Source organism: Monodon monoceros, unplaced genomic scaffold (assembly GCF_005190385.1).
Source record: "Monodon monoceros isolate NGI ecotype Baffin Bay Population unplaced genomic scaffold, NGI_Narwhal_1 Super_Scaffold_2, whole genome shotgun sequence".
Lineage (NCBI taxonomy): Eukaryota > Metazoa > Chordata > Mammalia > Artiodactyla > Monodontidae > Monodon > Monodon monoceros.
The window spans coordinates 15307422-15332250 of NW_021703776.1; the positions used below are offsets into that span (position 1 = coordinate 15307422).

The 24829-nt window shown below is 42.9% G+C and overlaps 2 protein-coding genes across 4 annotated transcripts in view; one reads left to right on the plus strand and one right to left on the minus strand.

Moving 5' to 3' along the window:
• LAMB1 (laminin subunit beta 1) overlaps positions 1-24783 on the plus strand; it is a 74521-nt gene extending 49738 nt beyond the window's left edge. The window contains exons 24-34 of one of the 2 annotated variants that reach the window (XM_029232996.1): positions 238-334; positions 10068-10437; positions 13130-13314; positions 14253-14494; positions 17167-17370; positions 17946-18090; positions 19534-19741; positions 19929-20070; positions 22158-22334; positions 23652-23811; positions 23969-24230. In XM_029232996.1, coding sequence (XP_029088829.1) covers positions 238-334; positions 10068-10437; positions 13130-13314; positions 14253-14494; positions 17167-17370; positions 17946-18090; positions 19534-19741; positions 19929-20070; positions 22158-22334; positions 23652-23811; positions 23969-24105 — 2067 coding nt within the window. In that variant the 3' untranslated portion in view covers positions 24106-24230. Of the gene's footprint in view, positions 1-237; positions 335-10067; positions 10438-13129; positions 13315-14252; positions 14495-17166; positions 17371-17945; positions 18091-19533; positions 19742-19928; positions 20071-22157; positions 22335-23651; positions 23812-23968 lie in introns of both variants that reach the window. The other variant, XM_029232995.1, reaches the window with a different exon arrangement.
• DLD (dihydrolipoamide dehydrogenase) overlaps positions 10459-24829 on the minus strand; it is a 52689-nt gene continuing 38318 nt past the window's right edge. The window contains exons 15-16 of one of the 2 annotated variants that reach the window (XR_003795105.1): positions 12519-12927; positions 10459-10822 (exon numbers count right to left, since the gene is read on the minus strand). The gene's annotated coding sequence lies outside the window, so the exon portion shown is untranslated. Of the gene's footprint in view, positions 12928-24829 lie in introns of both variants that reach the window. The other variant, XM_029232998.1, reaches the window with a different exon arrangement.

The following is a 24829-nucleotide window of genomic DNA, read 5'->3' on the forward strand; positions in this document are numbered from 1 at the left end:
AAAGGGAGACGTGCCCTGGGCCTTCCGAGCCCCAGTTGCAGAAGAGCAGTTAGGAGACCCTGGCCTGGGGCCCTCAGCATCTGGGATCAGTGTAAGATGCCCTGTTCCTGGTCAGGTGTGAGGCCTTCTCAGGCAGACAGATGGGTCCCCCTTCCCGTAACTGGCAGCCGGAAAAGGCAGTGCAGCCTGGCCTTGGCCCGGCAGCCTGTCTGACCCGGCTCTGTCTTCTGGCTGCAGTTCACGGGGCAGTGCCAGTGCATGCCTGGCTTCGGAGGCCGCACGTGCAGCGAGTGCCAGGAGCTTTTCTGGGGGGACCCCAGCGTGGAGTGCCGAGGTGAGGCGCGGGCACCGGGCTCTCGGGTGGTGGGGGGGGGCCGGGTGTCTGAGGGAGCCTTCTGTCCAGTACAGCACAAATGAACTTGTCTATAAAAACGAGGTTTGATTACAAAAGAAATGCATGCTCATGGTTTAAACACAAAAAATCCTGGAGGCATGTAAGTGGTAAAAAGTGGACCTGCTGGCTTCCAGCTCTGTTCCCCAGGGGTGAGGTTTGTCTCAGCACAGACAAGCATACATACGTACCCCAAATACACACAGAATGGCTTTATTTTTTTATTATTTTTTAAGTGGAAGTATACTTGATTTACAGTGCATCAGGTGTACATCAGAGTGATTCAGTTATATATATGTGTGTGTGTGTATGTGTATATAAACATATACTTTTTCAGATTCTTTTCGTTATACGTTATTACAAGGTATTGAGTAGAGTTCCCCGTGCTATACAGTAGGTCCTTGTTGGTTATCTATTTTATATATAGTAGTGTGTATAAATGTGAATCCCAACCTCCAGTTTATCCCTCCCCCACTCTTTCCCCCCTTGGTAACCACAAGTTTGTTTTCCATGTCTGCAAGTCTGTTTCTGTTTCGTAAGTAAGTTCATTTGTACTATTTTTTAGATTCCACCTATAAAGGGATATTATATGATATTTGTCTTTTTCTGTCCGACTCCCTTCACTTAGTATAATCATCTCTAGGTCCATCCGTGTTGCTGCAAATGGCATTATTTCATTCTTTTTTATGGTTGAGTAACCAGAATGGCTTTTAAAAATGCGTTCAACCAAAATGTGCTCATATTCACCATCGAGTTCTGCAAATTGACTTTCTGCCCCTCTGAGCAGTATTTTGGGGCCAGCTTTCTTGTCTGCACAAGCAGAGCTAAATGTTCTGGTAAGATTGTTTGATCCCAGTGTGAAGCAGGTGGTGCTGACAGTGAAAGCCCTCGGCAGGAGCGCACTGTCCTCATCGGCGGGGACAACGAAGGAACAGGTGACGGGAGCGCCACGTCCCACTTAGGCTCATGATTAACTAGGACTGTGAGAGAAAACGATGTTTTCTTAAGAACAAAACTTGTTACAGTCGTGTGAATCAGAAGGATTGCTTAATTTTTTAGGCTGTTGCAGTTTTTTTTTGACCTGCCAGGTTATTTTTAAGATCTTCAAGGAAAAGCATTTATGGGAAAGATTTTAATAGACTGTTGCCATTCTGTATTCCTCTTCTTTCTTTCCTACTTGGGTATTCTTCCCTGTGTTTTAAGTTTATAACTATGGATAAATATCTTTTGTAGTTTCTTATTTGCTCTTTGATCCATTTTCTTCGTTACACATCTGAAATTCTAGGTCCCTGTTGGACTCTACGTTAAAAAAAATATATCTTTTTCTTTTTTGGATACAACTGTAGTGAGAAATAATACAGATCTGCACGTTAGCGGTTTACTCAGAATATTCTGTCGAAAGTCACAAACCTAGGTACTACGTGTTCTTTCAGAGTCAACTCATCTGTTCCTTAACAGCCAGAAGACTTCAAACAGTGGACACGACCAGACCCAATGGCATATGATTTGTTTTTTTTCATTCGAGGTGTAGCCAGAAGGGTCTGTACTAACATCTTACATGAGATGAAGGTTTGCTCCACAGAGGAGGTATGAAGGCTGTGTTGATAAGCGTGACTTAATTCATCATCCTTCAGTCCCGACGTTGGTTCTTCACGGGGTCTGATTTTCTCACTTCCTTTAGAAGGTCCGTGACATTCAGTGGACCACTTGATTCGAGATGTCTCCTGCAAGTAAGATCCTGCTTAAAATCTGGTTTCTCCAGAGCTCTAACCACAATTCTGTTAAATTCCTCAATCTTGTACTGCCCCAAGGGCTTGATTTTCTCCAGATAATAGTTCTATCATTGCTTATAGCTTGATTCTGTCAGCATGTGTCATTGGCAAAATAGCTTTGGCTGCCAGAGCTTTCTGACCTTTTGCTCCATCTAAGCTTTATTAGCATGAAAAACCTGTTTCCTGGAGTCAGAGTCAATCAGAGGATTGTTCGTTTAATACTCAGAACTTTACCCCTTACCCTTTAATCTTTAAACTTTCACCTCTAAATCTGCCAGAGACATTGTGGCTTATAGGAACAGTATCAACTTGTTCAGGTCAAAAGTTACATCATGTTTTAGAAAGTTTGCAAAGAGAGAGATCCACGGCATCCATGTTCGCCAACTTCTCTGTTCGTTTTATCTAGAAGAAAGGTCAGCCTGTTACATAAGAAACTATGGGGACCCAGATGCTTTCGACACCCTGTGGAGGCAGCTCGTACTGACAAGGCACCCAGAGAGGGTGAGAACTGAGTTAACGATGGGGGAGTCCTGGCCAGCTGTGGGCCTTGTGCACACAGGATGGCAGTCGAAGCAGGACCAGTATAATATGATGAGGGCTGGGACAGAAATTCAGGAGTGGAACAGAGTCACCAGTGAAAACGGGAGGATAAGAACTTGAAGGGACAGGGTTCAGCGACCAGCAGGGACAAGAATAGGTGTCATCTGAAATTAGGTGGAACTATGGGGAAAAAAATGTGACCACTTTTCTCAAATTACATCATTCATTGCCCAAGAGTCTTCAGATTCAAATCATTTAGTTGCACAGGGCACAAGTTTAGACTTTCTGGGGCCACCAAAAAGGCTTAGGTCATAGCTAAGTAGTCTTCTTATGGAAAAAAATGGAGTTATGTCAAGGACAAACGAGTTGAGCCTCCAGCTCATGAATTGTTGAATGTTCCCATTGTCCTGGTGGGTTGGGGCTCTTGGCCGATGGGGCCGAGTCCGAACAAGCCCATCACTGTGCTGGATGGAGAGGATCTAGCCTACCCAGTCCCAAACGTGCCCGAGAAAGCCTCGGCCCGGAGCCCTGCCTTGTGCCCTGAGGACTGAAGGGGTCACAGGAGGAATCTTCCTGTTGATTGGTGGATAGCAGAAGCAGGGATCCTGGCTCTTGGAAAAGGCCAGTGTTTCTTAAACCCAGGCTGATTGGAAATGTGGGCCATAGGAGAGAGGCTCTGGGGAGTGGCCATTTTTTTTCATCCTGCTTGTTTCTCATTTCAAACTGTTTTTTTGTAGAAAATCGAAGTACATTTTTTGTCAGACATAATTTTTTTTTTTTTTTAATGCTTGTCATCTTTTCTCAGGCTAGGATTCATTTACAATCACCCACCTTTTTATTTCCAGGGTGGCTCAGGAAATCAGATTTAATTTGATTCTTTAGAGAACCACAGAAACTTTTGTTAGTAGAGGAAAGGCTTGTCTACGGCCATGTGCCAAATCCAGCTCATAGCCTGGGCTGGTGAATAAAGTTTTAATGGAACACAGCCATGCCCATTTGTTTACATATTGTCTGGGGCTGCCTTCGTGCTGCAGTGCCCGAGTTGAGCGGTTGTGACAGAGCCCATAGGGCCTGCAAAGCCTAAATACGCACTATCTTTTTTTTTTTTTTTTTTTTTTTCTTTTTTTGCGGTACGCGGGCCTCTCACTGTCGTGGCCTCTCCCGTTGCGGAGCACAGGCTCCGGACGCGCAGGCTCAGCGGCCATGGCTCACGGGCCTAGCCGCTCCGCGGCACGTGGGATCTTCCCGGACCGGGGCACGAACCCGTGTCCCCTGCATCGGCAGGCGGACTCTCAACCACTGCGGCACCAGGGAAGCTCCGCACTATCTTTTATAGCAAACGTTTGCCAACTCCTGGGCCAGACAGCCAGTTCATTTCTGCCGGTGAAGTCATAGTCATTCCCCCAACTTTCATTTCAAAACTGAAGTTACAGTACTGAGGCCAAAAGAAAAAAAGGTGGGGCTGGAAGAGGTAGAGAATTTAAAGGAAAAGAAAAACACATTTCAGAGATGAAAAATCATTTAAATTTCCCGCATTAAAGTAAAACAGAAAAGCCTAAGTAAAGTAAGAGTAAAGCTTTGGGCATGATAGCACATCCTGGGGTCCTTTATTGCTGTGAGGCAAGGTCCACGGCAAAAGCCAATAAACCCAGTCACCGGATTTTAGGATATAGCACTCTCTCGCTCCCCAGGCAGGTTCAAGTTTCAAAAGGAAAGAGGGGGGACCAACACAACCCTGAGTGACTGCCCACTGGTGCCCAGTGGGGAGTGGATGCAGCAGAGGAGAGCCACTCCCTGAGAGGGGGGCTGGGGGGGCGGAGCTTGTAGGCTTTGGGAAAGGGTAGGTAAAGTAGCAGGACGGCTGGAGGTAAGTGGTGCTGTCCTTTGCAGCATCAGAGGAGGGAAGCCCGGTAGGAACTGGAGTCACCTGGCAGGTGTCATGGAAACTGTCTTCGTGGAGACTAACGAGGAGCTTTGGTTTCACCATTGGGGATGGATTTTCTTCAATGGGCAGGGGAGGTCTGCAGACGGGGAGGGGAGGATACAAAGCAGAAAAGTTATACCTGCTGATAAAGAGGCACACGGGCCGACGTTTCCCATTCTGGCATTCACTTGCTCACGCTTTCCTCTAGATCTCAATATCTCTAAAATGGGTACAATATTTTTCATCTGCCTACCTCTTAGAGAACATGTTTTATTTACTTATTTTTTTAATTGAAGTATCGTTGCTGTACAATATTATGTTAGAGGTGTCCAATATAACGATTCACAATTTTTAAAGGTTATACTCCATTTATAATTATTATAAAGTATTGGCTATATTCCCTGTGTTGTACAAGGTATCCTTGTAGCTTATTTTATACCTAATAGTTTGTACCTCTTGTTTTAAATGATGAGAAAACTTAGTAAAAATTGACAGAACCCGCTGCCCACATAACCGAGAATATATTTATAGGTGAAGGTAGAATTCTCATGGCTCGTTAAAATGATGACTGTCTCATTTTTACAATGCTGTTCGTCATCTTCACAATTTGTTCAGCTTAAAAATCAGGGAACAACTTTTGCTATATACACTCTTCTTCCCAAGAGAAAGTTTTTGATCCTCTGCCAAATAATCCCATTCCTTAAAGCCACACTGAGTTCCAGGTCCCCCTGGACTCCTACGCCTTTCTCTGAAGAGAGGAGAAAGCCCACTGGCCCCCGTCAGAGACAGCCTGCACAGTTAGCTGATAATTTTTCCCATCCCAGTGAATGTGAGAGATGATTGATTGGAGAGTCTCCTTCACAATTTTAGTGTCCTTGAAGTTTTAAATTGTCAGGTGAGAACCAACCTTTACTCTTAGGGGAGGTCTTTTTACAAGGTCCTAAGTGTGGGCCTTCTAGTTCTTGCCTCCCAGGTGACCCCGTTAGAGAAGCAGTTCTGCAAACTCAGTCAGGGAAAGAAGCACATGCCCACTGGCACTTTAGCGGTTTCCCAGCTTCAGTTTGAAATGAAAACCTGACGCGTTTTAGGTAGTCATTTGGTACCCTTCCAGAGAAAGGTCAGGATTGACTTTTTCAGTGATGAAACTGCAATCCAGCCATCTATGAAATTTGACTCTACTTTTCAAATGGAGGAATGTTGTCAGCTGAGTGGGTCCTGGTCTCTGGAGGGCGCCGAAGCTCTGCCCCACCTCTGTGATGCTGGTCTTGAGGGTAAGGGTCCAGAGATCAGCTGGGACGAGAATTAGGTAGACTATGGGAAAAGAACATGACCGTTCTTCTCAAATTATGTAATTAATTGCCAAATATGCTTTCCATTGCTAATCTTTCAGTTGAAGTGGTTTGTTGGAGGGCACAGGTTTAGACTTTCTGGGACCACCTATATGCTTCTGGAAAGACTTGAGTCATAGCTAAGTATTCTCCTTATGGATAAAAAATGTAGCTGTGTGAAAGACAAACAAGGAAAGCCTTAATGGGAGGGCACTTGCCTTCTAAATCCCACAGTTTGGGGCCAATATTTTCCCCCACAAATATTCCCATGACAGAATGAGAGCAAGACATGCCTTTCCCAATGACCTAAATAAAAATTGTTAGGGAAATTAAAAATAAATTTAACATATGCACACAGCCCTTGCCCCCAGCATGCATCTAGTGAAAACCTCTTTAGGACTAAACTGCACCGTGCCTTTGCATTATCTAGGGGAAAGAAAGGTTTTCTAAGCATGTGCAACATCTGGTACCGTTGTCCCAAGCCTAAGGGGGATGGTAAAATAGGACAGATCTGCTGGGCCACTGAGGCCCCAAACAGGGCTACCTGCTGGGGCCTGCGGGACAGGAGCGGGACAGTCTGATTCACTTAACATGGCATCACGAAGGCCCCCCACTTGCACAGGTCCTGAGGTCTGTGCATCAACTTACATGGCTTAACTTGAGGCTCATGACTGCTCCCTCCACACACACATACATACACACTTAACAGGCAAAAGGGAGGAGAACAGCTGGGAAGATAACAGTCAGTACTCCCCAAAATGGGGTGTAGCAGCCCTCAGCGTCAGCGTCTCCTGGCAACTGCTAGAAATACAAATCCTCAGACCTCACTGGTTCCAGATCTGGGGGTGGGGTGGAAATGTGTTAAATGAGTCCTGCACGTGATTCTGATGCGTGCCGGAGTTTGAGAGGCTAGGACCTAGATGACCCAGGTAACTCACAGCTTTTTGGAAGATGGCTAAATTTTATAAGATGATATGGAAATTCATTCCTAAAGTCTGAAGTTCTTCCCATCCTCCTGATTGTAGAAACTGATGAAGGCCGTGGTTTCCCCAAGCCTTTCCCATTCTTTTTCTGGGGTGTCATTAGGTATTCCACTAGAGAAAGATCCCACAGTCCAATGAGTCTGGGATATGACTGGGTAAAAAAAAAAAAAAAAAAAATGTGAAACAGGGTTTTTCCTGCAGAACTCCTATGAGTTTAATATGCTGTTTGTTTTGAACCTTCAAGAGGAGGATGTAGAATTTCCCGAACCTGCTTGATCATGGAACTCTCATTTCTGGGAACATCTCCTAGAACTAATTAATGGTCTAGGGAAGACAGTTATCCACAGCTCACCTAAGCTGCTTCCCGATTCATGAGAATGCCCCAAAGAACACAGGAAAATGAAACATGCCTGGAAAGAAACAAAATACTTAAGGAAAAAGAAGTTTTGTTTTGAAAACCTAAGGTACCAGGAAAATGCTATAGATTTTAAATTCTAAAGGTTAAAGACTGGAGTATTCCAAACTTCAAATTGTTTAATAATCATGTTATTGGCAAATATGCAAAGACAAACGTAAGGCCATGACAGCTTTTTTCCCATGGAAATATGATCAAGCAACACTCTGGGCAGGAACCACCAGACACTTGGACATAGAATGATAAGAATAAAAACATTTATTGAGTGCTTACTCTGGACCAGACACTTCTCTGAATATTTTAGAGTTATTTCATCCTGAAAGCAATCCTAGGAGGAGCTAGGTATAATCATTACCCCTTTTACGCGGAAAGCCATGACTCAGTTTCTGTCCTCCCCAGGGCCGCATAGCTGGGTGCGGGGAAGGCAGGATTCACCACCAGGCAGCCTGCGCTCTTATTACAATGCTGTGCTACTCAAACTTGCCGCTTGAGATCGTGGAGTGTAGTTGGCGAACAAAGGCCAGGAAAAGCTAAACAATACAAGGCAAGGTGTGAGGATGTTCAGGTGAACGGTCCAAGCCACAAACACGTCTTTCTGGCTTTGGAGGATAGAGGCGTTTTGTTTCTCAGGACCATCGGTGAAACTGGTTCTAGAAGATGTTTTATTAGAAAGTCTTTCAGAGGCAATCATACCTATTGACTCAAGAAGGGGTTTTTTGTTTGTTTTTGTTTGTTTTTAATTACAGTGTTGTGTTAGTTTCAGATGTACAGCACAGTGATCGTTACATATTCTTTTTCAGATTCTTTCCCCCTATAGGTTATTACAAAATATTGTGTAGTTCCCTATGCTGCACAGTAGGTCCTTGTTGTTTATCTATTTTATACATAGTAGTGTATATATGTTAACCCCAAACTCCTAATTTATCCCTCCCTTCCCTCACCTTTCTCCTTTGGTGACCGTAAGTTTGTTTTCTATGTCTCAGGGTTTATGTGTTCTGTAAGTAAGTTCATCAGTATCATTTTTTTTTTTTAGATTCCACATATAAGCAATATCATATATTTGTCTTTGACTTCCTTCACTTGGAATGATAATCTCTAGGTCCATCCATGTTGCTGCAAATGGCATTATTTCATTCTTCTTTGATGGCTGGGTAATATTGTGTGTGTGTGTGTGTGTGTGTGTGTGTGTACGTACGTACACACCATATCTTCTTTATCCTTTTGTGTGTGTGTGTGTGTGTGTTATACACCATATCTTTATCCATTCCTCTGTTGATGGACACTAGGTTGCTTCCGTGTCTTGGCTATTGTAAATAGTGCTGCTGTGAGCACTGGGGTGCAGAGCTACCTCGGAGAGGATGATTCTGTTATGCTTTGCCACAGTTGACATTGCGTCTTAGGAGGATTATTTTCTTTTGTAGGGGTGTATGGATGTCTCTTGCATACCTGTATCAAAAGCGAGGTTAAAGGCTCGTTTGGGAAAGACGGTTGAACTCCAGTTTGCAAGTTGACCTTGTGCTCAGAGCTGAGAATGGAGAAATGGTTACAGGTGTACCTTTGCCCTTGGAGTCCACAATCTAGTTAGGGAAATAGGATCTTTTTGTTTTTGTTTTTATCCCCACCTTTTCCCAGAAAGGATTTAAGGCCAGCAGTAAGATGTGTGTACAGACCTTTTGTTATTCAAACACTGTACAGATACTGTGAAATGTCAAGTGTTGATATAAAACCAAGTTAGTCACCTGAGCTTTGGGACTCTGAGCCAGGGTTCAAAGGCATAGGCATCGTGATGGGTAATCTCAGCCACAGGCCGTTGGCCAAGAACGCAGATTTCACCCTGTACCATTTGGTTCTGCCTAAGGTGCCCACCCTGTTGGGCCAGTGAGAGGTTGGGACTGAATGGCTCCCAAGGCCTTTCCTATCACTTCAGATGTTTTATGAGCCTCTGCTCTTAGGGCTAGGGGTGGTTATCACAATGGCAGACACCCACCCACGAGTTAGAGGATACTGAGTTGAAAGCCTTTTAAATCGGATACTTGGAATTCCTGAGGCTTCTGCCTGATTTCGTTTTCTTTTTATCAACTTTATTGCATTTCATCAAGCATTCACTGTTGTGCTTTGTGACCAGGTAGAGGGATGTTGGTGTGTTGCTCATTACTGCTGTATCTCAGGCCAGAGGCCTCATGTCACCAGGCTGTCACCTGAATTGTCTGTCCTGGGAGGATCTGCAGACGGGTCAAAAAAAGAGGGAGGCAAAGGCAGGACAGAGCTTAAGAGCACAGGCTCTGGACCCTGCCAAGTGCTGAGACAGAAGCCTGGCTTGGCCGTTTCCTTGCTGGAAGACTCGGCAGTCACGGAGCCTCTCTAAACCTCAGTTTCCGCATCCCTAGAACTGATGATTGCAACACCTGGTTCCTGTGGGGTCATGTTGAGGCTTAAATGAGATGACGCACGTAAACCATCTGTACAAGGGCGGGCACAATGGTGTACAATGGTGTTCACTTAAAACAACCATCATCACTGTTATAGTTAAGACGTGATTAGCCAGGGTTGAGATAACGTGTGTTCTGGAGGAAGCAGTTGCAGTCTCTTTGCAAACCGTTGGTAAACTGTCGTGGACCATTTACAAACCTTCCCATTGTAACGGTGACTGAGGATTCTAAGTCGCTGAGGTTGGGGCTCTAGTAGCTCAGCCAGCACTGCCGTCTCCCTTCTAGCCTGTGACTGCGACCCCAGGGGCATCGAGACACCGCAGTGTGACCAGTCCACCGGCCAGTGTGTCTGCGTCGAGGGTGTGGAGGGTCCACGCTGTGACAAGTGCACTCGGGGGTACTCGGGCGTCTTCCCCGACTGCATGCCCTGCCACCAGTGCTTTGCCCTTTGGGACGTGATCATCGCCGAGCTGACCAACAGGACCCGGAAGTTCCTGGAGAAAGCCAAGGCCTTGAAGATCAGTGGCGTGATTGGGCCTTACCGGGAGACCGTGGACTCGGTGGAGAAGAAAGTCAACGAGATCAGAGACATCCTGGCCCAGAGCCCAGCCGCCGAGCCGCTGAAGAACATCGGGAACCTCTTTGAGGAAGCAGAGTAAGTAGCTGATGGACCAGAGTAACCGCTCACGATGCTGTTTCCGCTCGATGAATCCACAGCGTGGCCCTTCCACCAGGAGGCGTGGTTAGTGCTGTGAGTGAAAACAGGTGACTGGGCCATTTGTCTTCCCAGCAGTCGCCGCTCTGGGCATGGGGGTGAGTGGGCGCTGGCTCACTGTTGGGGACCAGAGTTGCAGAGATTGCAGTGCAAAATGTGTGAACGTATATTCAGCACTCTTCTCTGCAAACAGTACTCTCGGGCAGTAGAATGGCAAGGATGCTGGATTCAGAGACAAAGGATCCTTAAGGCAGTCACAGCTGGGTTACTTGCTAGGCTTGTGAACTTGAATGACTCACGCATTTCTAAGCCTCTCTCTTCTCTCCTGCGGAGGAGGGGAGGATAGTATTTACCTTTCCCTGACAGAGTGACAAAAGGACTGATCTATGAAATGGTAAGGTAATTGCAGAAAACAGTAATGAATTGTTATTATATGTTTTGCTACTACCAGGAAAAGTCCATTACCACAAATAAGACTCCTATTTCTAGGTTATTTCCACTGCTCGGCTGTTGGTCCACTAGAGCAGTGCTTCATTCATCTAATTATAACAAGTTCTCTGTGATGAAAATTCCTCCTCTTAGCCCTTCTCTGGGTAATCATCTCTCTAATTGGAAAGTGTGTATTTTGCCAGTGGAAGCAGAGAGAATTGAGCAAAGTGATGCTGAACTTTCTCCCATTTTTTTCTCCCATTTCTCCCAGTCAGTCATCTTTCCTGCTCTCAAACATCCCAACTCCCTTTGCCAAAAAGGACACCCCGCCCCGGCCCCAACCCAAAACAGCATAAGGTCTAGGCTAAAGGACAAAACAGGAAAGGGTATGAAGCATTTGTGTTTCCCCAAATGCTATGGGTTTTTACTGTAGACTCACCATTTGGCATGAGCAAGGGGGTTGTTTCATGGCTAAGTCCTATACATTAAGGCGATATTATATCGTGACAGAACTACGGTAACATTTTTGTGTGATGGGACTTTTAATCAGCATCTCTAAGAAGTGAGATGGCCTTTTCATCTCAGCACTGTGTATGAGAAGCAGGAAGCTAACCGCTGACATTAGCTCAAGTACCTTCCTAGACCTAGATTTAAAGTAACTAGTCCCTGGATTTCAAGCCTCAGATCTCATGGCCAAGATCATGCGGTTGACCAGGGTGTTAGGCGATGTCTGATGTGGGGCCATAATGCACTTAGTGAGGAACTCAGCCTTATTAAAAAGACCGTGGTACAGCTCAGCCTTCTTACATGTAGCGATAATGAGCCATGGAAGGCCCTGGTCTGAGTGCAAGCCCATTTAGGAAATGATGTCTTGACCTGGGTGCCATGCACCTTAAGGCAAAACAAGAGCGACTACACTCCTCAGACAGCCCTGGTCCTACCTTCACTCTTCACCTAATCAGACAGATTGTAATCACCTCAGGAACACCAATTTCATCAATCTTTTTTCAACACAGTATCCAAGGACGCATGGTCTAGGATCCAAAGGGACATTATTTACAAATATACAATGTGAGATTTGACTTTGTAAAAGTATAACATTGTACGAGACCTGAGGAGAAATGAAAGCCTTCTGTGAATCAACCGATTAATAAAAGCAAAGCACTGAAAAAAAAGAAACTAGCCTCAGGAAAAGAGCCATCAGGTTTACTAAATGTAATTTATCCCGCAAATCCTTTTAAGCACTTTTTCTTTGAGTTGGGTCATGGTATTCTCTCAGCCTTAAACATCATTTTTCGACTGGCCCCCAACCTTTCAGCATCTCTGCATTTTCCCCGTTTTTTGTACAATTATATTCCTGAGAAGACAATACTGAGTTAGGTGATACCCCAGGGGTAAGGTCTTCTCAAATATTCCTTTCTTTGAGATACATACACACATGCCCACTGTATATACGAGTAATTTACAAATAGATGCCGAAAGTACAGCTTTGGAAACAGGAAGATACAGAACAAAATGCAGTTGGGTTTAGATTCCAAATGAAATATTGTGAAAGCTAAATGGTTATCATATTCCATTCTTACTGGTACTACCTTCTTTCTCAGGAAAAACGAAAGGGTTGCTTTGTTGGTGGAAGGAGGAGGCTCCTTTGATGAGACGTGGCTTGAAAGGGGTCGGGTATGAAAAGCTCCTCTGGGTTGCTCCCACTGGGTTGCTTCCTGGTGGCGGTGGGGCTTGCTTTCTGAATGTCCCATCTTGAAGGAGATCCCTGAGGTTCACATGAGAGCATTTTTGGTGGGTGGCTGGGAGGCATAATTGTACACTGGAGTCACTTACATCTTTCGAGTTTGTGGGATTGTATGGGCTTGAAGCTGCTTACGTACAGAGCTGGTACTCCACGCTCTGGATCTGTGCTCATGTTACATCAGACATTCGGAATCACTCCTGTAGTCCATCTGCCACAACACAGCTGAGCGGTGCTGCTGTGTTTTTCTTCAAAGTCTTGAAGAAAGAAAAATTATTAGATTTAACAGAGTCTCTTAATGATAAGAATAAAATCAGTACTTAAAGATAATTACAGACTACTGAATCGGTCTGAAATTACAGAGTAATAGATAAAGTATTAGTAGAAAATGTAAAATTGAGACTTCGAGTTTTCCCTTTGGTTTATTTTCCTTAGGTAAATGTGTCCTCCTCTTTACAGGAAACTAACCAAAGATGTTACAGAAAAGATGGCTCAAGTAGAAATAAATTTATCCGACACAGCTACGCAAAACAACAGCACGGCCAGAGAACTAGACGCTCTACAGACAGAAGCAGAAAGCCTGGATAACACAGTGAAGGAGCTTGCTGAACAACTGGAATTTATCAAAAATTCAGATATTCGGGGTGAGCATTTTTTTGTGCAAATACTTAATCCTGGGCAATGGATTTTACCACCTGTCTAACCTTTTAATAGAGCACTTTCAGAAGAAAATTAAGTGCTTTGTAATCATTTTTAAGCTTTTTCTCATTGAGACTCTGGCACAAATGAGGATTAAAGTCCCCATTTTACAAACATGGGACATGGGGCACAGAAGGGGTTGCATGGAGCGAGCAGTGGTTGTTGCATTAGAATGGCATGCGTTTTCTGATTTTTAAATTTTTTTTCCAGTTAGTGGTTTACCTCCTTGGCTTCTCTTGGAAACGGGCTCTTGTAAAAAGTTAAGAAATTAAGTTGATACTTCTGCATATCGTTTTATATTCACGAATGTTACTTGGTCAGGAAATCACATTTTCAAATCGTTTATTGGTATCGAAGGCCGTATTATAGGACCTTCCCTCCCCAAAGCAAAAGAAAGTTAAAAATGTGTCAGATCACCCTATCCATCCTGCTTTATGCATGATTGCTTATTTTTTTGGCTAGATCCTTAAAGCCAAAACACGTCAAGCTGTTTTATGTATATAATGTTAGCCATTTGAGTGGATCGAAATAGTTAAGTGAGAAAAGGGAAAAATCATCTGGACATGTAATCTACAGGCTGCCTGACACCAGCTACTTAGAGAGAACTGGAAGCTTGCCTGTGTGTAGGAACAACATCTGCGTGATCGACTTAATTTTCTAATCCAGATGTTTGGCATCCTCCAGAGCCAGAGTTAGGTGCTAACGGGACAAAGTGTATTCATTGATCATGAGAGGAAAGTTACATTTCTTCATAAAGATTTTATTCCTTGAATTTTAAAACAAAACCACATAAGGTCAGTTTAGACGCGAAATACAGCCGTTGCTTGATGGGGAGATCGAGTACAAGGGGATTAACTATGGGCAATTTCATTTCATGCCCTAGGCGCCTTGGACAGCATCACCAAGTATTTCCAGATGTCTCTCGAGGCAGAGGAGCGTGTGAACGCCTCCACCACAGATTCCAGTGGCCCCGTGGAGCAGTCGGCCCGCACTCGGGACAGAGTGGAAGACTTGATGTTGGAGCGAGAGTCCCAGTTCAGGGAAAAACAGGAGGAGCAGGCCCGCCTTCTGGATGAACTGGCAGGCAAACTACAAAGTCTTGACCTTTCAGCTGCTGCCGAAATGGTAAGGTTTGAGGGTTTGGCCTCAAGGCTGCCATGCTTCAGGAGAAAAAACACCCTGCTTTGTCTTTAACATTGTCCACTTTGCAAATGAGTCAGCAGGAGGGAAACTCCGCGGCTCAGTCTCTGGCCCACAGTCTGGGGTATCCAGTGACCAAGCCAGATTAAACACAACAGTGTGTGGGTTTCCAACCTTCCTCTCTCCTAGAGGTTTCTCTGTGGTACAACCCAGAATCAGGACTACTATCCCAAGGCTGCTGAATTGAGTCACTGCCTTCTTATCTAAACTGGATCCTTTTTATATACTGTGGACATTTTTTACTTTGTTCTGATTTGAAGTGCAAACTCCATCTCAGGGGAGCAATTGAGAATCATTCTGGGAGAGACTTCTTAAAAAAACTGAAGGGCGCTAAAGAATTTTTTTTCATGGGTGGGTGGGTGTTAAAATGCTCCCTTGTCCCAGTAACTTTACCTAGTGAAGACCAGTCTAGGAAGTGGATTCATTTCCCGGAAGCTTTTAAAAAGTAACTCTGAAGCCAAATGAAACTGAGTAGCGAGTTCAATGAAAATCAGGCAGAAAGCCAAAAACAAAAGCCAAACTAAGTCTGTTTCTTCCTCTTGCTCCCTTATTGTTTTTCACGGAAGAGCACCCATCTGAGAGAGGAGGATGTTTCTATATACTGTACCTTTATTTTATAAGGCTTCTGCCCTCTTAGCTTAGAACAGAGGGTCAGTACAAGGGGGAAGGTGGGTTCCTAGGAAGCCGAGTTCAGGCTTCGCTACAATTTTGTCTTAGTAACAGTCCCCCGCCCTCTCAGCCTTCTCCCCCCACCCCCCTCCCCGAAATAGACAAAAACACACTGTGCTTTCTAATCAATGCCTACAAGGTTATATTTTCATTATCTTAGGAAACTTGATGGCATCTAATGGAAATAAGGAGTTAGGAGATCTCCTGTCACCATTTCTCTAATAGAGAAAGAGGCCTAGATCAATGTGTAATCGCACCTGAGACAAAGCCATCACAGGCGAGCGTGAAATGCCAAATCTTTCTTCCTTTGGTATATTGGCTCTTTCCTTATAAATTCTAATTAAAAACTAGTCATCACAAACAGAATCTCTCCAAACTAAAATGAAGAGCAGACAAGCATGCTAAAGGATGTCTGCTCTGCAGCAGAGGGTGTCTCGGGAGCGGGGGGGCTGCAGCGGGTGCCCTCTGGCCACAGGAGCGGGAGCCCTGCCCTGGGCCTGCTTTCCGTCAGGGGCCTGGCCTAGGAACAGCCTACGCTCCTTCCATCTCCCACTCTGTGCGTGTGTTAATGATCCTGCGAGAGTTCCCTTTATAGAGTCCATACCACCACTTATCGTGTAGAAAAATTTTTGCTCCTTTGTGTTTTTCAAGTACCTTTGGTTCTTGTCTTTGTGTATATTTAGTTAGACCCATGCTGGGTTTTTTTTTAAGCCTGCCAGGCTGCTGAAACAAAACAGATCTTCTAGTGTGCTGCCAGATAGCTTTTAGAAAGCATCTCTTCTTGATTAAGGCTCATGTTCTTGTACAGCATGCGGAATAAATGTTATTTTCTGAAGCTTTTTATGTGCTGTAAACCAGACACATTAATGACTATTATTTTGAGATATAATGGGATTATAATTATTACAAAACTATTAGGTTAAACAGGTGACTGTATTTATTCAAAAACTACTCTTTTACTTATTAAAAGGAGTACTTGTTTGGGAGTATCCTGTTAACTGTTTTTCACTGTAGTATAGTTAACTGTTTTTCACTGTAGTATATATAGCTTTTGCCTCTTTTCAACGTGACCATTTTCCACAAAAGGGTAGATAGCTCTAAATGTAATTTTTCTTCCTGCTCAGCCTTTTCCATCATATAGCAATCTTGTAATTTATCAATTTGCTGTGTATATTCTACAACCAAGCCCTGGTCTTTGGAAGTTTCTGGTAGATAAGAAAGGAGGAGTCTGGCAGGGCCGTTGGGAGGTTATTTGGAAAGTTATACCCGTACCTTTGTCTTCTCTCTTCCTCTCCCCTGTGGAATGTTCCCCCACTTCCCCTGCACAGATCCCACCAGCCAGTACTCCTTCCCAAACTACAGTAATACTCAGTGGTCTCTGCTTTGCCTGCTTTCCTTCGCACTTGCAGCATCTGACCTGTTCTTGGCCGTTTTACCTAGAATGATCCTGTCTTCCTTACTAGATGGGAAGTTACTAAAAGGCCCGATAACGGGCCTTTTATATCACCCTTCTCACCAGAACAGTTAACAAGGGTGCTAGGTCTAAAGAAGGTTCTCAATACTTTTTTTTTTTTTTTGGTAAATCCTACCAGTTAGGAGAAAGGGGACGGGACACATTCTTTGGCTTTCATATGGGCTGACTTCAGCCTGATGGAGCAGATAACATTTGCACCCTGCACAGAACCCATATAGCCTTGCAGTTCATTAGGGCAGAAGGTACTGATGCAGGGCTGTAAATCATCGTTTCCTTGGAACTAAGCGGGTTAGCTCAGCCCTGAGCTCTTTGCTCCGCTCTATCCTGAACACTGTTTTCAAGCACCCTCGCTGAGGACCACCTACACGCTCTCTGGGGCCACCCAGGCTCTGCACAGCTGTTGGCTGCAGCGGACTCACTCTGCACCCCGTGCTTGTTCCTTGGCTCGCTGCAGACGTGTGGAACACCTCCGGGAGCTTCCTGTTCCGAGACCGAATGTGGCGGCCCAAACTGCAGAACCGACGAAGGACAGAAGCAGTGTGGGGGGCCCGGCTGTGGCGGGCTGGTCGCTGTCGCACACGGCGCCTGGCAGAAAGCCATGGACTTTGACCGAGATGTCCTGAGTGCCCTGGCTGAGGTGGAACGGCTCTCCAAGACGGTAATTCAATGGATGGGCTGTTTTGTTTGTTTCCTTTCCGTTATGGACTGGAGGATCTGAATGGGACAAGTCAATTCCAAATGCTGACTAAAACGAAAAGGCCTAAGTTTTTGTGAGGTCAGGGAAAGAGAGGAGGAAGTTTTTATTCATAGATGGTTTAAGAATCTGCTTGCTTCTCACAATAATTTGAAATAACCATGTACTAACTATGGGTCCAGGGTTATGAATACCTCCAGCTGTTATTTCAATTGAGCCTTTATTCTTCTGAAGTGACATGAAGATACTAACTTCCTGTTAACTGAAGTATGTAGGTTGGTACCTGAGAAAAAGACTAACGGAACATCTTCTACACCACCAAATGTTTTGGAGGAATTAAAAACAACTAGAAAAACATTTTATATGCTAGCCCTAGCTATGTAAGACTGTTGTATAGGAACTGGTATAGTGAATACTTTGTCTATACAAGAATATAATATGGGTGAAGGGGAGATGTTTGTTTCTAAAAGCCATGACTCCAAATACTTAAGTTTTTCGACATCATCTTCTGGACCATTTATTTTATTCCCCATACATAGGTCTCTGAAGCAAAACTGAGGGCAGATGAGGCAAAACAGAATGCTCAAGCTGTTCTGTTGAAAACCAATGCTACCAAAGAAAAAGTGGACAAGAGCAATGAGGATCTGAGAAATCTGATCAAGCAAATCAGGAACTTTTTGACCCGTAAGGAACTTTTTCATTTTACTTTTAGACATTTCTTCCTGTCCAACAGTTTTTTAACAGTGTTTGAGAGGCCATAATTCAAAACTGCCTTGTAGATAAAAAATTCTTGCAGGGAATAAAATGCTTCCAAATTTTTAAATGTATATGTAAATAACCTCTAATTTATGCTGATACAGACACACCCGATGTGATACCCACGTAACAAATCAAGAAGTCAGACATGCACTATGAGAACTAAATTTGGAATTTGTGTTAGAGATTACATATAATGTGTCATAAGAACCTTAATTCAAAGTAGAGCTTTTTTGACATTGTCCCTAAAGCCTTGTAATCCTATTATTTATAGGATATTATAGTTAGTTACAGAGCTCTATACCTTAAGTGTTCTGTACAGAAATCGAAAATCTCTGGGATTTGTGGTCCAGCTCACAAATGTTGCAGGTCACAGTTTGAGTGTTACCACTCAGGATAGTTTTGGCTGCAAGTTAAAGAAAACTCTCAACTGAAATGGACTTAATCAAAAAAAGGGATGTATATATTATAACACACAGTAAGTTCAATAGTAGAATAGCTCCATCGTTCTAGGATCCATGCACTTCTCATCTTTCTGTACTGTCATTTTAAGCATATCAGCTTTGTTCTCAGTTTGCTAAGGGTATCTTATGGAATATTCATATATTATCCTGTGCTTAAACCCTCAGGGCTCCATTTTTATGTTCTGTTCTTTCACAGTTTATAAGAAGAAAAAAAAAGCAATGACATATTTAAAGTTTAAACTCCGGTATCTTTTGACCTCTTTTCACATTTGACATCACATTCGAAACTCCCTGGCTTCTTTGATAAGGCAACTATCCTGATTCTCTTGCTTCTGACTGGATTTTCTCCCTGATTCTCTTGCTTCTGACTGGATTTTCTCCCTTTCTGTAGTTTCCTGAATCCAGATAATTCATTAGGAATTTCAGCACTTACCTCTGCATTCACAGTAGTTTCCTACCTAATTTTTCAACCTCAACTGAAAGTTTTCATTGCCCTTTAGGAGCAAGACCCAGCTTTTTTACCCTGGCCTGTATCGTTTTCTACAATCAGAACCATTCGCTTCACTCAACTTCCACATAACTTGCTCTGCCCATCCTGCCTCTCCAGCCAGAGATGTTCTTTCTTCTCTCAAATCCTGTTATCCTTCAAAACCTGATCAGTTCCTCACCCTCCACAGTTTTACCTGACGACCCCAGCCTACAACCAACTCCAGTAGTACGCACTGTCTGCAATACTGTTCCTGTGTGCAGGTCTCATCTCCCCAACCTAGATTAAAAACTCTTGAAGTACCTTTGTCTTGGTGTAACCCCACCATGCTGATCACATAGTAGATGACCAGTAAGTGGTTGAATGAGTGAACCATCTATGATTTTCACCTCTTCACGGGAATATCTTTGCTTTTAACAGAGGATAGTGCTGACCTGGACAGCATTGAAGCAGTTGCTAACGAAGTACTGAAAATGGAAATGCCTAGCACCCCACAGCAGTTACAGAACTTGACAGAAGATATTCGTGAACGAGTTGAAAGCCTTTCTCAAGTAGAGGTTATTCTACAGCAGAGTGCTGCTGACATTGCCAGAGCTGAGATGTTGTTAGAAGAAGCTCAAAGAGCCAGGTATCTGAAGACAGTATTATGGCATTTAGGGGGGGCTTTGTGTATCTAGCATTGAATAAAGTATTTCTCCACGTGAGTCTCTCAGGGTCATTTCAGGAAGGCTTTTCTTTAAAAGAAATGCTCTCTTCTGCGAGGAAGTACTTTTTTCACGTTCACATATAATACACTGTCTCATTCTTTTACTCAGCAACAGTGCAACAGATGTTAAAGTCACTGCAGACATGGTAAAGGAAGCTCTGGAAGAAGCAGAAAAGGCCCAGATTGCAGCAGAGAAGGCAATTAAACAAGCAGATGAAGACATCCAAGGAACCCAGAACCTGCTAACTTCAGTAAGAGATTGCAATCATTATTACGTGTGGGAGAAAACACAGGCGCATATACTCTTAACTGTCAAATGCACTTCTTTTCTGATATCTATGAAAATTCTTACAATCGAACACTAAAGGAGTCCTTTCAGTAAATCTAAACTACTCCCATCGCACAAGGTGCTAAAAGTGTCATTTTCAAGGAAGAAAAAGGACTCTAAAGAGAAACGTTAACCCCCCTCTCATTTTCATCCCCACAGAAAGCCTAAGAAAGATAAAAAGAGTTTCCTGTTCCTTCAAGGAATCACACAGATTTTATTTAGTATGAAGCACACTCTTACTCTTATCCAGTTTTAGACCATCTCTGGCTGGAGAGGGAGGACGAACAGAGCAAGGTTTTGCAGCCCAAAAGCAACTGCATGTAAGACCGGTGCCTCAAGATTTATGAGGTGATCATTCACAAAATGTCTGCTTCTAACAAACACCCAGTTTTAGAGGAACCTAGTAGAGCTCTTACAGCTAAACAATGTTTTGTTCAGAATGCATGGGAAATCTATAAGCAAAATACCCTAGAGACACTAAGAACTTTTCACGTGGATTTAGTGCTTTATTCTAAAAACTTCTCTTACAAGTAATGCAAACTAATTCTGTTTTATTCTTTCATCAGTTCTAGAGGCAAATTTTTCCTTCCAATCTTAGGAAAGTTCATTTTTTATGAAACTGGGTAAAGAAAACGGATGACTCGTTTAACCCCTCCTTATGTTCTCAGAATACACTTTGAAGTTAGATGCTCTTATTACTTGCTGCTATCCCCCTTCTCAAGCCAACGACCCCTAATGTTTAAAATCTTGGGAACTGCCTTGTCAGCCTGCTTTCCCTACCAGTAGTTGATAAAAGCCCATCTTCCCGTATTCCATTACTCTCAGTAGAATGAAGCTGGACCGTTCCCAAGCCACTTTCTTACATTATGAGCAATTTAAGGCCCTTTCTTCAGGCTACGTGTTCAAGTTTAGAAAAATTATGTTTTCCCACCAGACTACATTCTAACCCTTTCAATTACTGTTTTTTCTATCTCTAGGATTTTCAAATTTGTCAGTGTGTTGTTAACATGTTAATAGGTGCGATATCCGGCTTGTTGTTGCAAGTTAATAATGGTGGGCAGAAGTGTTTCAGGTTAACAGTAAAAAAAAAAAAAAAAATTAGAGCCTTTACCTAAACCACACTAATGAAAGCTTGACACGAACTATTCGCCTACTTAAAACTGTAAGGGTTATCTTGTAAGAATAGTCCCTAAGAATTGTTTTCTAAGTTAACTAATGGGTGAACTCTCAGATAAGAATCAAATTGTTACAAATTCTAGCATATGCATGTACTGACCCATTAGTTACCACATTGTTATTCAGAGTAATTCTGTGGAATAGACCCTGCCTTGAAGATCATTTTTCAGAAAAATTAGGTGCTCAGTGAAACTGGTTCTTCTGTTATGGTTCAGGCTTACTCTGGCTAGCTTTAAAAACAACGGTTACTAATTACTTTGAAATGAGAGCAAACGTGGACCCTCACCAGTTGCACAGATAAGATACTTTTTCCCTAAATAATTTTGAGCACTTATAGCTTCCAGTTATAACATTCCCAGACCTATGCCATCTCACAATCCTATAGTAACTTTTCAGTGTTTTAACATTCCTGATTTCCATGTCGTTTCTGAAGTACTATGCTACTAGAGTTTAATATTTACAGTTGATAGAAAAAAAACTGGAAGTTACAATTTTTCCACCCATAATACTTCAGAAGGTTGTGTGGCTATCCCTCTACTCACATCTGCTCCTTTGTGAACACTAGGCAAGTTCTTAAAGTGCTTTCTCAACACACCAAGCTGCCTGGAGGTGGTTCAGTAACGAAAAATTTTACAAAAATTTCAGCCTAGACCAGCAGAAGTAGTGAAAGAACAGAGACTATTTTAAACTTGGGCACTTTATATAAGCTTTCTTGAAATTTCTTTTGTTCTAGAGCAATGTCATAGCAGCTTTTTAAATCTTCCTCTACACTGTAGTCATAGCACTTGCTACCACTTCTTGAATTAATGGCTTGCTGAATGATGACGCTTTTAGATCGAGTCTGAAACAGCAGCTTCCGAGGAAACCTTGCTCAATGCCTCCCAGCGCCTCAGCGAGCTAGAGAGAAACGTGGAAGAACTTAAGCGGAAAGCTGCCCAGAACTCTGGGGAGGCAGAATATATTGAAAAAGTAGTATATACTGTGAAACAAAGTGCAGAAGATGTTAAGAAGGTAAGTAAACCTTTGGAACGTCACAGCTATGTGGATAAAGGAGCAACTAGTCTCCTCCAAGTGACCTGTTTTGAAAGAGCAGTCTTCAGAGACACAGATGGAAAAGAATGGGGGTGGATATAAATGTGTCCATACACGTGATGTAGGCCCTCAAGTCCAAACCTGGATAAGGGTTTAGAAAAGTGAAATTAAAACAAGCATTATTGAGCTTGTATTTCAATTAGGAAGACCTTTATGGCAAACAGTAAATTACCTGGCCCTTTGAGAAATCTTTCAAAGCAGCGTCGAACATGCTTAAAGAATTCCTAACAGACAACAGCTAGTAGGGAACCCTTATCTCACCTCTTCCTTCTCAGTGGACAATACTATATTTTGCAGAGGAAAGTCTCAAGCTTAAATTTCTTACTACAAGCCAAGTTAATCATTGAGACACATTTAATTTCTAAATTTCTGTAAGCAAATATTTAAAGAAACCTTTTTTCAGAGCAGTGTTGAAACGAATAGTAGGGTGCTATAAACTGACGTGAAGTCGAGATTTTTCCTAGAAGCGACTAGCTTTTAGGCATTACATACAGGTGACTTCCCTACACCTGTGGTTTGGGGAAGAGAACAATAAGTTTACTGCCTCATCTGTCTTTTTTCATTCTGGTCTAGGTCCCTACAGGTCTGAGAGCGTAAATCTCCCAAGTAGTCTTCTTAGAGAACACTTTGTTGCATCAATATTAAATTTCACTAGAAATAAGAAAACCCCTTGACATGAAATTCCTCACAACCATCTTTCCAAACCCCCATTAACCCCACTTGTGCTACAATCTTGCCCTCCCTTCCTTTTGTTAAATCTGCCTTTTCCCTCTGATTTTCCTGACAGCAAGTCTCTATCAACCCTAAATTAGTCACAATCAAGACGGTCTTACCATTTTTTTTTTTTTTTGGCTTCTTTTGATCTCTAAATTTGGATCTCGGCAAACCTACCTCTGAGAAACCCTAATTAATTCTCAAACTCTCCCTCCATGCATTCTCCTACGACATCTCCATAGAAAAGTACTAATCCGTCCGCAAAGACCTACCCCGACATGTCTTTAAGATCTTTCATTTTAAAAACTCATGTCAACGTTGTATCTTAATTCCACTGTTTCAAGTTAACGTTTTCAGTTATTTACTACTGGGGAGCTTGAAGCCTGAGTACCCTTGGTCATGGCCTTTAATTCAGACTGCTTGCCATGCAAGTGTAATCTCATCCAAGCTTGCCACCGTTTACCAGTCTTAAATATAACTGCTGATGCTATTACCTCTTTGTGCTGAAATGTGGAACTGCAGACTCTGGACGGTGAACTTGACGAAAAGTACAAGAAAGTGGAAAATATAATTGCCCAAAAAACTGAAGAGTCAGCTGATGCCAGAAGGAAAGCTGAACTGCTCCAAAACGAAGCAAAAACACTTTTGGCTCAAGCAAACAGCAAGCTGCAACTCCTGAAAGGTAGGGGTTTTTTTCTTTCACTTAAGACTCACGATTTTTTAGTTTATTTAAATGGTAAACATCTATTCACTCTGTCGCCTATAGGCAAAAAGGATCCGTATTTGATTTTGAGATCATCATAGTAGTGTAACTGCTCAGATCTTTTCATCTCCCACAGATTTAGAAAGAAAATATGAGGACAATCAAAAATATCTAGAAGACAAAGCTCAAGAATTAGTAAGACTGGAAGGAGAAGTCCGTTCACTCCTAAAAGATATAAGCCAGAAAGTGGCTGTTTACAGCACCTGCTTGTAACAGAGGAGAAGGAGCTATAAGTAAAAGATGGCTACAGTGTGTGACCAAAGCAAAATCACATGGTAATGTTTTTAATCGCCACATTTTGTATGGAGTTAAATAAAGTACAGTGCTTTTATATAAATGGAATCATTCTTAAACTCATTGTTACTTTCCCTGATGTAGCAAAGAATTTATTTATTTTCACTGTAAAGTTGGATTTAAAAGCAAGCTGACTGCCTTCATAGAGATGCTAATTTTTTTCTCATGTCTATAAACAAATATCAGTCATCTGTTTGGGTCAATATCCTCTACAAATCCACCCCTAAAATCACCTCCCAGTTGGATTCCCAGGTGGAGATTTAAAGAGGAAGGAAGTAGCCTGAGCTACGTTCACCATTTCCCTGACTGCTCCAATCTCCAAAAACTCCTCTAAGTATTCCTTGCTCTAGGCAAGAGAACAACAGAAGCAACTTTTAGGGCATTGTGACTTTAAAGTATTGCCACCTAACAAGAGAACAGTTAGACTTAATTGATATCTTCAGGACATTACATCCCCCCAAAAAGCAAACTACACATTCAAGTGCACATGGAACATTCTCTATGATTGACCACGTACTAGGGCACAAAACAAGCCTCAAGAGTATAGAAATTATTTCAAGTATCTTTTCTGACCACAATGGCATGAAACTCGAAAACAACCACAGAAAAAAAAAGGGAGATTAAGCACCTTGCTACTGACAAA